Raw genomic sequence first — 12,775 nt, forward strand, 5'->3', positions numbered from 1 at the left:
ACACCACAACAAAAGCCCTACTTATTTTTTTCCCCCCAAAATTTTAAGCATCAAATTGAATAATAATGTTTTTCCTGAGTAACATAATAATAAAACTGTACTCACTTTGGCCTCATCCTTCTGTTTTCCCTTATAATTAATTCTTCTCCATTTATTTTTATTTTTGCTTTTATTTTCTGTATATCCTCATTCTTAAATGTTGCTATAATGGTAGGCTGATATTAATACGGGCAAAGTTTCTCTTCATTTCACAGACCGTCTCAGTCATTCATTTTTTATTTTGGAGTCAAAACTCAACTTCCTGCTGTTCTTTCTGCATCTTCACCCCAGCACTTGTGACTCTGACGTCAAACCTTAATTATTCGCATAAATTTTAATGACCCAACAAAACATTTTTCGTGCATTTATATACAGAGTGTAAGAAAAAAAGAGTTCACAAAACCAAAAGTGGCAAAACATCTGTTTATTAAGTTGTTGCATTCAACTGCAGTGACATCAATGAACTGACTGAACTCTCCTACAGTATATTTAGTTTCCAGTTCTACTATTAAAAAACAGTCAACACCATAGGAGGCAAGGTTTAATTATCATAAATATTTGTTATAACTGATCAAGTGGAAAATATTTACATCTGAAAATATAGATACATCTAAGTGGAAGTAAAACTGACGACTGTTTGACATATTTTCAGATCAGAAGTCATCCCAGCTCGTGCAAAGTTCCACTGAGTCCTCTGGATAATGGCTGCATGACATGTTATCCAAAGGAAGCTTTACCTGAAACATGTAAAAAAAAAAAAATAAAAAAAAAACAAGAAAATAACTAAGTGTCTTTTTAATGACTGAAAAAAAAGATATACTTTTCTGAAAAGGCCTAAAACTAGTTTACTTACTTTGGGAATGATTGGTGGGTTTAACATGCCCCTACAGAGCCCATCCCAGTCGAAACCTTCAAACCACCTGAATAAAAATAAATTACCACATCCTATAAAACCATGTTTCCACACACATGCCTCGCTGCTTTCCTTCGGTGTGATAAATCTGTTTCTTACTTGTGCTTCTGGATGTCCTTGGCCCCATTTCTTTGACAGCCCAGTCTCTCTGAGGGGTTGTTCCTTTTTGACGGAAAAGGAAATAATAAATAAATAACATTTCAAGGGTGGTGTTACAAATCCCTACTGCAAATGTCATGTTCAATATTGCAGCATTCTCTCTTAATTTGCTCCTGTCTGAATGTGTTAGAGGGGAAATATAGCCGTATTAATGTTTCTATTGTCGGAAAAAAATTAAATAACCATACCTGCACAATTTCTTTATAAGACTTGAAGCACTTTTGCTGATGGTTTTTGGAAAGTCGATCTGATCAATGCCACGGATGGTTGCAGTCAGAATCTTCAATGGTTCAGGGCCGCAGAATGGGAGACTGCGGACAGAAAAATGAACAAATCACTAGGATGATTGCCTTCAACTGGGAAATGGGTTTAAAATGTAAGATTGTAAAAAATGTAGACATACCTACCAGTCAGAAGCTCAAACACAAAAATACCCAGTGACCATAAATCTGCAGATATAGTGTGTCCTTGGTTTAAGATGACTTCAGGGGCCATGTAGCCTGGAGTGCCACAAAATGTCCAGGTTTTCTTACCCACCTCAACCTTCTTAACACAACCAGAGCCAATCTACAAAAGGCAGATACCTCATGATTTACAGGTTATAGATTACCAAATAAATAAAAAAAATCAGTGGTATGGAAAATACATTGACTTGTACATCATTGAAGACAACATATTGCATGTTTAATCTGGTCGGATTCATTTCATTTGTAAATTTAATTCTATTCTTGACATTCAGGCTGCAACAAATTCTGGAAAAAGTTGGGACAGGGGTAAATTATACCTAGGGATGAGTTGAACTATGTTAATAGCAATGTGATTGGAGATAGGTGATGTAAACAGGTGATTATATGCTCATGATTTGGTCCAAAAGCCCCATCCAGAGCCCTACTCAGTAAACATGTAAGAAAACTATTGGAATGTTTAAATGCAATGTTCCTCAAAGAGTGATAGGAAGTGATCTGCATATTTCTCCTGTCACAACAGTGAAGAACAGAATGAAAAGTTTCAAAGAATCTAAATATATTTCAGTGCATGAAGGGCAAGATTGTAAGTCCAAGCCAAACACCACGACCTCTGATCCTTCAGATGACTCCGTGTCATTCACACATGAACTCAGGACAACTGTGATAAACCTTTCCCCATATAAGACGTATAGGACATTACAGCCACCAGTGCCACAAAAACCTTTACTGTGTCCTGAATTGTTGTCTTTTCTGGGCTCTGAGGCATCAGAAAAGAACCATAACTCAGTGGAAAAATGTACTGTGGTCAAATTCATTGGTATTCCAGATATTGTTTTGGAAGAAATGGATGCTGTGTGCTCCAGACCAAAAATGAGAATGACCATCCCGACTGTCCAGGAATCATGGTCTAGGTTTGTGTCAGTGCCCCTTGGCAAAGCTCATTTGCAGCTCTGTGATGCACCATTAATGCATTTGTACACTGACATTTTGGAGTAACACATATTGCCTCCCAGACAAAAACTTTTCCAGGGATATCCATGCATATTTCAACAAAAAATGCAAACCACACTCTTCACACATTACAAAGGCCTGGCTGAGGAAGAGGAGGGTGCTGTTGCTCAACTGGCCTAAAGCGCCTGCAGCTCCAGCTCATCCCTAATGGAAAATATGTGGCACATCTTGAAATGTAAAATCCAACAGCAAAGACGTGCTGTTACACTTCAGCTTGTCTGTCAAAGCACTTTGTTTTTAAAGGCAATATATAAATACAGTCATTACACTAGTTAAAATAATTTTATTATCAGGAGAAAAATACCTGATTTTATCTAAAATATGTCAAATCTGAAATCAGAAACTCTTCAGCATGTCGTGATTTTTAGTTATACTCGAGTCTACATATATATATATATATATATATATATATATATATCCATTAGCTGTATATCACATCTGCATTTTAGTTTTAGAAATTCTATGTGATCCAAATTCAGATCATTTCAGCACCTGAAAGACAAATTTGGCCTAGTCCAGAGTGGTGGATTTTTCTTTGGAGAACTCATTGGTGATCTCTTATGTCCCTCAAAACTCTCTTAAATTAATAATAATAAATAATACATTGGTTTTATATAGCCCTTTTCTAAGTACTCAAAGACGCTGAAATTCTTTTGCACAAGTGATACAAAATTTTCTGATCAAACATAGAGCCCCGAATTATGATCAACAGTGTATATAGCATGCAGAATGTCGATCAAAATCTATTTCCTCCTCTCGCATCTTAATTTTTTCCACCCAGTTTGAGTGATGAACAAGGAAATGATTTCATCCAGATACTTCTGAAATGGAAAGCAGGTTCCAAGGGGCTTCAATATACACAATTCAACTGTGGTGATTACAGTTGATTCCTACAGTAGGAAACTGTCACAACCCACAAGTACAAGTGACAGTGTCTGAAACGTTCCTGAACAATCTGATATGCTGTGCAACTTAGATTTACTCTTCACTGGACTTAATGTTCATCAAAGACAAGCAAATTTAGTACATATTAACTTGAGTTTGTAAATGCATAATAAAAGGTACTAATGTAAGACTGGAAAAATTAGGTTTATTTTTTACATGTTCAGGTAACTGAAAATGCTGACTTGCTTCAGGAATTTGGATGTCAGACTTGCAATCATCATGCCTGATTTAGTGAGTATCTGATGTTTTTTTTTCTCTAGTAGCAGACAAGAAGTTTGAAAGTTTTTTGTTGTCTTGGGACAAATTTTCACCTGCAAATCTTAATCTCTTGTTGTCTTCTGTCTTTTAAGTGTTGTCAAAAGAAATGTGTTAAAAACTTTACTTTCCCGACTTTTGTAAATGTCTTGCAAGAATCAAAAGCCATATATTTCATGAGGTGAAACATCAGATAATGTTCTAATACTAGTGAGATAATTTACTAATAACTGTTTTAATTTCAGTCTTTTCTACTGTCCTCTGTCCCAACTTTTTCTGACTGAGGGTTGTCACGTTCAGATTAACAGTCCAAACAGTCAAAAGTACCAGTTTGGCATAACCATGCTCATCCAGAACAACATTTTCAGGCTTGACGTCTCTGTAGATGACACCTTGACAGTGAAGAAAGGTCAAAGCCTCGACTACACAACCTGTGTAGAATCGGGTGCTGTATTCATCCAAGAATCCTCTGAAATAAAATGCAGGAAAAGTGGGAGATTCACAGTAAGTGTGTGGTATTTATATCAGGTGTCAGTCAGCTCAAAAATCACATGAAACACCTGCTGAAAACACAATGATGTGGATCTAAACATGACATTAATATTACATTACATTACATTAGTTCAAAAGCACTTACCTATCTCTGAGCAGAATACAAAAATCACCGCCGAGACAAGCCTCTGTCAACATGTACAGGTTCTCGGCATCTCTGAAAGCTTTATGTAGCCTGAAATTAACAAGAGGCAAAGAAACATGTCACAGTCTTCTATAGATCACGTACATGCTATATAATCAAAACAATCCTAATGACATCTGAGCTGCTGAAAGACAGACACCTGACTATGAATGAGCTGTGGGTCTCCATTAACACATGCAGTTCTCTCAGAACATGCTCTCGTTGACCATTGTTGACAATCATCTTCTTTTTCAGAACCCTCATGGCAAAATGACACTTGATGTTGCTCTTTAGTTGCACCTTGCAGGAGTGAAAATCAATAGATTACATTATAGAAACATGGAATTTTAACAGCACAGGAGATGTGCATTCCGCATGTCTAAGCCGCTCAAAGGTCAGCACTTACCAGATCTACGTGACTGAACTCTCCATCCCCAAGAGTGCACAGAATCTGGAAATCATTTAATGTGGAGCACGGAGGGAGCTCAGCAGGTTTGTCGGACCTGTTCGCAAAGGGAAAAAAACATAAGTGAGCTGATACCTTGCAATTTCTACAGGTGAAGAGTCAATATCTAGACAAATCTAAATTACAGAGCTCCTCACTTGGATTTGGATGTATTGCTTTGCTGCACCTCATGACTGCAGTCAAATACCAACCCACCCATAATTTCTTTGAAGGTTCTGGAAAACAGAAGCATATATTTTCTCCAAATAACAAGATGAGGAATCCAAGAGAATAAGAGAATTTTTTTTCCCTCAGTGTATTCACTTACTCGCTGTCTATCACCAAACATGTAACGTCCCCTGCAGCTATCACATTCACAGTCCGGATATCCTCTCTAATGACAGAGTCAGTTTGGATAAGAAAGGTTTAATACCGACAATACAAATCACGCACTATAAAGAAACAAAGGAAATAATGAATAAAGACACTGATATTATGTTGGCACAAATGAGACTATTGTTATGTAGTAGTGTCATAAAAGCTGCTTTTCAGCCTAATGTAAGTACAATCTTTTTTTACCCCCATAGAGCTTTTTCTCCGAACCACTGTCTCTCTGACAGCTTCAACAGGATTGTCTCCTCTTCATGGCTCGGCTTCTTTTCTGTCACTTTCACCTAGAAAATCACACAGATGTCATGAAGAGTGGGTAATCTGAGAGAGCAATGTAGAAAAGTGCCAAAGTCAATTATGGCCATCATACAGCAATTTCAGAAGCTCCTTTGACATTTTGTCGTCCATCATGAATTTTTTTTTTTCTCCATCTCGGTCTGAAAGCCTCATTGAATCTGTGCAGCAGCCATAAAAAAGGTTTACCTGGCCTTTGCTAATGATATAAAAGGTGTCTCCTGTGGCCCCTTGTCGGATGACGTAGTCGCCTTCAGTGTAGTGTGTCTACGCAGCACAGAAGCAAATAGTAGGAAAATGGAAAAGAAAGGATAAAAAGAAAACAAGAAGAAATAGAAGCAAACAGATACAGAGATGTGAGCTACAAAAATGAAGGATTCTATTTGATGGCATTATACTACCTACACCAACGAAAGAGCTGGGAATGAAAATGCAGACGGTTCGCGTGTAAACATGGATGTTTACACATGGACCGTCTGTCTGTACACATAATCTATTTGCTAGATTCTGTTTGATGGTTGCACAGTGTTGTACGTTTGATTTCAAGCACTTAATCTGCACCTCTTCAGTGAGATCAGACAGTTTCATCATGACATCCTCTGGTAATGACTGCAGGAAGGGAACGCTGCAGACAAACAGGTACAAAGAAAGTAGATAAGAAGTCATCCACAGGAGCAGCCTTAAAGGGGTTTGATTTAATCTTTCCTTAGCTTTTAAGTAACTCAGGATATTCAATACACATACTATAAGAATGCAATGTGAAAGGGGAAGCACTTTTAGCAGCAACGTGGTGGAAAAGAACAGCATGGCCTTTGTGATATTGTTTTAAAGGTGCCAGAATACAAAGCAGCTCAAGTCTGGTCTGTGTCAAATCAAATGTATTGGCTTGATGTTTACCTGCTCAGCAGCTCCATTGAATGAGAAAGGCTGTTGAGACCGCTCTGCATAAGTACGGTCTGGTAAGTCTTGCGGTCAATAACCCACAGCTTGCTGTCCATTTGAGCTGCAGATCAAAAGAAGGAGGCAGTGGAAGTGACAAAGGTTATGAAAGTGACGGCAGAGCTCAGATGGAAACCTAACCAAGATGTACAGTCGGTATTGAACAGGCTTTCAAGGATATGCTCCTTCTGTGATGGATGTGGACGCACAGTGTGAGCCAAAGCACAGGAAATAAAGCTCAAATTATCAGTGGAATAAAAATATATAAATTGAAACTACGATTAACAGTGAAATAGAAGCTAAAACGACATATGATAGTAAATAAAATCAGCTTAATTCCTTCATTTTCCCCCAATGATAATAGTTCAGAAATTGGCTTCTGATAATACGGGGCTTTTGTAAATCATATTTGATCTCACGCATTCTGTCATCCTACCATTTTTGGCTTCTACGAATCAAAGCTTTTGCCATGAGACTTGACAAACTAAAACTAATACCGAAATTAAACAAAAACTAAACTAAAGCTAGTTCTTCAAAATCACAATACTTCTGCATGAGTAAAACTAACCTCAACTGGACTGAAATCAAAAACCAAACTGAAAAATGTAATAAAGACCAAACACTAAAACCACAATAATTCAATCCTGTCCTTGCTGATAGTAAATTACTGTACATGGTTTGAGATTTGACAGGACCGGGTCTGCCTTCTGGGAAAAGAGCAGGCAGTAAACCAGGGCAGTTCTGTATGAATAATGTTGTCCATGTAGAATAAGATAAGAAATGCTTATTTTTCTTACTGAGGGGCACTTGTATTATAAATTTAACCTGATTTCCTAACCTATTCTTACTCCCATTCTTTATCATAGAGCGTGAAGGACAGTGTTGTAAATTAATAATGACCCATACTGACTGATTCACTGAAGCTTCCTGCAAACGGAAGTAAGTGTCCTTTAGACGGTCTAATTAGATCCACCGTCTGATAACACAGAGCAGCTCTTATATCTCAATTTCCTCATTTGGATATGCACCACTGGCCTTCAACTAGGCACTATATGAAATTCAATTTACAGCCCCTGCATTTTATTTCAACCCACAAGCTGTGAAAAATACCATAATAAGGATTATTTTCTAATATTTTCTGTTATATCCTCAGCCACCTTGAACTGACCACAAGAGCAAAAGCCTGAGTGAAAGCTTAAAATAGCAACAATAAAAGCGGAAAAAAAGAGAAATCAGGTCAGGAAGGTGATAAGCACATTGGTCGCAGAACAGATCCAAGGGATGGACCGACAGAAATGGACAACAGCCTGAGCCGAGCTCTGTTACCGCAGAGAAAAGCACATTGTGTCAAACAGTAAATTGGAAAGGGTGACAGGTATGCAAGATAAAGAAAGCTGTGTAAAAGGAAAACGAACGGTTTGGGACTAAACACGGCAACATACACTGATTTTTTTTTTTTTTTTTCAATTTAAACTGATCCCAGTCGTATCCGCAGTCTATTTATTCGCAAAATCGGGTCAGATGCGAGTAGAGATGGCTGAGAAAATTTCCTCCGAGGAAGCTGTGATTAAATGCTAGAAGGAAATTCTAGCACACTTGTTATTTTCCAAGGATTATCACGAATTATTACTCCTGAGTTGTATAAATGGTGTAGTGATGAGAAGAGAGTATAAGACAGATGGGTTATGCACTTAAGTAGAAGATGCTTTAAATTCCCCACATCTCTGAGAAAACTGTTTGAAGCGTTGTGTTGTCTAAGATCTCAAAAGGTCTTTGATTTCACATTCATCAGACGTTTTCTGTCTGAGACCACTGCCAGAAATCTGCTTGAATTACTTATACCCAGACCAATGAGGAAGAATCATGGGGGTTTGGGTGGAATATCTCCTGAAGTAATACCAACAAAAACAAAACATAAAACTTTGATACCTGAGACAGAGTAGTTGTGGGTGCAGTTGTACAAGAGTGCCAGCTCTCCAAATACATCTCCTGGTTCAATTGTGACCAGCGTCAGTCTGTCCTTTTTCACATCCAGCCTCCCCTCTATAATGAAAGTGAAAAAAGACAGAGTACCCATAATACATTACAAGTATGTTTATGTCTTTTTTTTTTACATGGAAATCTAATGTACAATTGTTTGACTGAGGTTTTCTGCGTGGAAACCGAGACACAATCATTTCTGAAACAAAGAGGGTAACAATGTTTTTAACTCGCCAAATACATACAGTTGTGGAAAAAAAACAAATTGGACCACCTTTGTTTTCTTCAGTTTCTTGTTCATTTTAATGCCTGGTACAACTAAAGGTACATTTGTTTGGACCAATATAATGATAACAACAAAAATAGCTCATAAGAGTTTAATTTCAGAGCTGATATCTAGCCATTTTCCATATTTTCTTGATAATAACCAAAATCACTTCAGTCCTTACATCAATAGCTATGGCATTGTACTCCCAAAAACAGTGCTTTTAGGCATTCCATGTTTTCTTTTCTGTCTGTTTTAGTCACATGATACACACAGGAGTTAGTACTTGATTGCATAACCATTGTGATGACTTTTGTTGGTCTAATAATTTTTTCTGTGACTGTAAACACTCTTCCTTTGCTGTCACATTATTACCACAGGCAAAATTCCTGAGGACAATCAAACACCCCTGCACTTTACAAGCCTCTCTTATACTATCTCTTGCATCAAGATGACATTTGAAGACAAAAACACCCATGTGGGTCACTTGTTGTTCCCTAAAATGCCTCCTTTTCCCCTTTGCAAACATGAAACCCTCACATCATTGTGTGTGAGAGCAGAGTCAGATTACTATCTAATCGCAAAACGAGGCAGTGGTGAGGAAATTGATTTGATAAAATTCATATCTGACTTATTCCAGTGTTTGACATCTCAAGGAAGTGCTGATACATATCATAAGGACTGATTAATGTCAGCGGCTGCTCAAGCAGAATGATTTACCTTCTAAAACGTAGGCCTGCGCTCCATTGGTTCCCTCTTGAATGACATAACAGCCTTGATTGATGCTGGTGGAATACATACAGCTGATGATGGCTCTGATTTCTCCAACGCCAAGGTTTTTCAATAAGTCATTCTTTAAAAATGCTGCTTGAATCAGCCGCTGAGACCTGAGGGCATGAAGGCAGGACAGAAAAGTGTCATTTAAGAGCAATTTTTATAAAGTCTTGAATACAGTGTCATGTGCAGCCAGACAGATTGGAAATATTTATTGAGTCAGTCCTGCAGGCACTACTTAGCAAGCGTTGAACATTTCAGGGAACAATTTGTGTTCCCTGGGAGATGTGGAAACATTGTGTGCCCGTACTCCTGGCTTTTGTCACAGCTTCTTTGAGAAACCATAGCCAAAGTAACTGGGTCCAGAGTGAAAGGCTCAGAAATGACCGTCTTCCTCTTGGTTCTCTGGTTCTCCTCATCTAAAGCAGAGCATGCTGTTGAAAAACACACCATCAAATTAAGGTTTTTATGGATTTAATGCTCAAGCAACCTGTTGAAATGTGACATTATAGCAGTGCTGTGTTGGCTGTACCGGCACTGGCTGCAGAGGAACCCGAGACCGAGACAGTGGCTCTGTAGCGGTCCAGTTCTTCCTGAAGTCTCCGAATGAGTTCATCCTTGGTGTCCAGCTCCAGTTCTAACTCATCAATCAGTGTGTCCCTCTGTCGGAGCTCCTCAATCTTTAGTTGCAGAGCAAACTGGAGGTCACGCAGTGTACCCATTACCTGCACACATGATTATGAAACAGGAAATTAATTTGGTGGTTGCGTCTGTGTTGAATGTAATGATGATTTGAATGATGTTGAGTGATAAATGATAAATTACAGCTTTGTAATTCATAATTTATTGTTCTAAGACTGATTTCACACTTCTGTATGTAGTTACTATTGTAAACATACAGGTATTTTGTTAAATAAGGGCAGAAAACACAAGATAGATCTTCTTTCTGCTCCTTTTCATTCATAATGTGGGCATTCTGCTGAAATGCAAAAGCAGATTTTCTTTTTTCTGTGCCTTTCTTTCTTCTTTTTCTTTTTTATAAATAAAATAAATCAACTAAACTAAACTACACAATTGCATCCAAGTATTCATGTCTCTTTAAGCCAAAAAAGACCCAGCTACTTTTGTGTCAGATCCCAAATGAATTTTTCTTCGTATTTAACCTTTCTTACATGATTTATCACCATTTATTTTAATATTTTCCTCAGTATTTTGCATGTTTCACTGTAAATCATGTCTTTTCCTATATTTAATTTAGATGTTCACGAAAACTCAAAGTAAACTCAAAGATTATTATATCAAAACAGAGAAATCTTTAGAAAAAGTAACTTTTTCAGCAAAATATATCATTAACTGAATAGAAATCAAGTGTGTCCATCCACTGTCATTGATCCAACTCCATGAGTTTTACTGGTGAATCAATGTTGTAGAAGATGACAGTGTTTCCACGTTCACTACGGAGCCTCTGAACGTCCAAATGGGTCATATCTGATGACCATGAAAAGATGACAAACTGCTTTCTATGCAAATCATTGTCATGTATTGATTTAAATTAATGGTTTAACAGGTTTTAAACATTTTAGATCAATAGATGCTTTTGGTCACTGGTGGATGTTTGGGTTTTTATGGGTTAAACACTTTATGACAAGTAGAGTTGCATTGCAGCTACAAGTAACTTTTTAAAAATATGTTATTTCCTTCTGTGCTTATTTAGATTAGTGTGTTTATATGAGTAATGTACCTGGAGAAAAATCTGTCACGACTTTTACCTGAATGCATGTCATTAGTATTCAAAGGTGCTATTTGTGTTTTTATGCTCAGGTCTCTCTTGTAGAAGAGATTGCAATATTAATGAGACTGCCTGATCAAGTAAAGATTAAATAAAATAAGCAAAACAAAGGAGAGAATGTTGTATGCCTCTGTGTTTATCTCCATAAATGTTTGATAAACACCACATTTTCTGTTGTTTCATTTACAACAACTTTATGTTTTAATCTGCTGAACTATGTGTAGAACTGTAACATGCATATACATAGGTTACAGATCAAACAGAAGAAGAAGGAAAAAAAAGCAAAGTAGAGTAAATTGCAAAGAAGATCAGACCATAATATGATCATTACAAAGTGTTGAGTCTCAGTCGCACACTTTTATCTCTGCAGAAATATGATATGGATTTTTCATTCTGGGTCGCAGGTGCACCTCTTAAGGTTACTCCCATTAGCTGATGCAGTTTTTATAATACATGAGTTAAAGACCGACAACGTCCCAGTTAATAATGGACTAAAGGAAAACCCAGATGCATGCTGTTTTCTGCAAAAAAAAAAAAAAAAAAAAAAAAAAACATCACCGTGTTTCATTTGTCATCACTCACAGAGGTCACTTACCTCAGCCTTTCTGACAGTCTGGAGATCTTTCTCACTTGTCCTAAATAGGTTTGTCCCGGTTTGGCAGCAGACAGTTTATTCGACAGGTGCAGATCTCCTCTCAATACCCGCCCAACTGAAGGATGCTCCTCTCTTGCTCAGGGCTGGTCAGGGCTGGGCACCGACAGCAGGCAATCACATGACCGAGAGTGTGTGAGGAACAGCCGGGAGGGTGAGATGAGAAATGCACGGACCGGATCCCAATTGGGTCAGAGGGTCTTTGGGGTATTAGATGCTTGGGGACACGCTCCCGACGCTGGGAGCTGCTGCACATTATTCATTTTACGCCCAAGATGTCACTGACTGAAGGAAGCAAAACGGATTAATACATTGACCAGGGTTTTGTTTTATTTTATTTTATTTTTTGCCTCTGCCTATGCTTTTTAGACACTTTTTTTCAACGACATAAACATTATCACGATAGACGCAAATCAACAAAATAACGCTAAAATTGACTTGCGTTTGGATTTTTTTTTTTCAGTTAAATCCAACAAACTGTGCATAGTTCACCACTAACAATAAGCTAAAACATAGGCTGTATAAAATTAGGCTATATATGACTAAACAAGCAGACACCAACCGGTATGGTAATTGACTTTAAGTAGGTCATATTTTAATTTTATATTTTAAAATACTGCTTTTAGTCTAAATATTTAAGCCCACCAAACTGGGATACCAATGGCATGATTCTGTCATCTCATACAGGTGCGTATTTTTCATGACTTGTTCAATCAGTTTGTTCCCAAACAAACAAACTTTCTAGGCTTTTTTATTCCTACATTTCTTTTTTTAATTATTAC

At 37.5% G+C, this 12,775-nt stretch overlaps 1 protein-coding gene across 2 annotated transcripts; it reads right to left on the reverse strand.

Moving 5' to 3' along the window:
• Nucleotides 1-328: 328 nt before the first annotated feature.
• Nucleotides 329-12,269, reverse strand: prkg1l (protein kinase cGMP-dependent 1, like). Of its 2 annotated transcripts, XM_030142482.1 has the most exons (20): nt 11,937-12,268; nt 10,085-10,277; nt 9,863-9,986; nt 9,499-9,665; nt 8,463-8,576; nt 6,492-6,597; nt 6,156-6,219; nt 5,784-5,861; nt 5,490-5,584; nt 5,239-5,304; nt 5,069-5,146; nt 4,872-4,968; nt 4,626-4,765; nt 4,427-4,516; nt 4,117-4,258; nt 1,515-1,678; nt 1,300-1,422; nt 1,052-1,114; nt 893-959; nt 329-776 (listed from the first exon to the last, which is right to left on the reverse strand). In XM_030142482.1, exons 2-20 carry the CDS (start codon nt 10,272-10,274, stop codon nt 693-695), a joined length of 2,052 nt encoding a protein of 683 aa, XP_029998342.1. In that variant the 5' UTR covers nt 10,275-10,277; nt 11,937-12,268; the 3' UTR covers nt 329-692. The 2 variants fall into 2 exon arrangements, 1 of the variants encoding a protein (XP_029998342.1); XR_003936191.1 differs by lacking the exons at nt 329-776; nt 893-959 and having other exon boundaries at nt 1,053-1,114; nt 1,519-1,678; nt 11,937-12,269.
• Between the last annotated feature and the right edge of the window lie 506 nt (nt 12,270-12,775).

Source organism: Sphaeramia orbicularis, chromosome 9, assembly GCF_902148855.1.
Source record: "Sphaeramia orbicularis chromosome 9, fSphaOr1.1, whole genome shotgun sequence".
NCBI lineage: Eukaryota > Metazoa > Chordata > Actinopteri > Kurtiformes > Apogonidae > Sphaeramia > Sphaeramia orbicularis.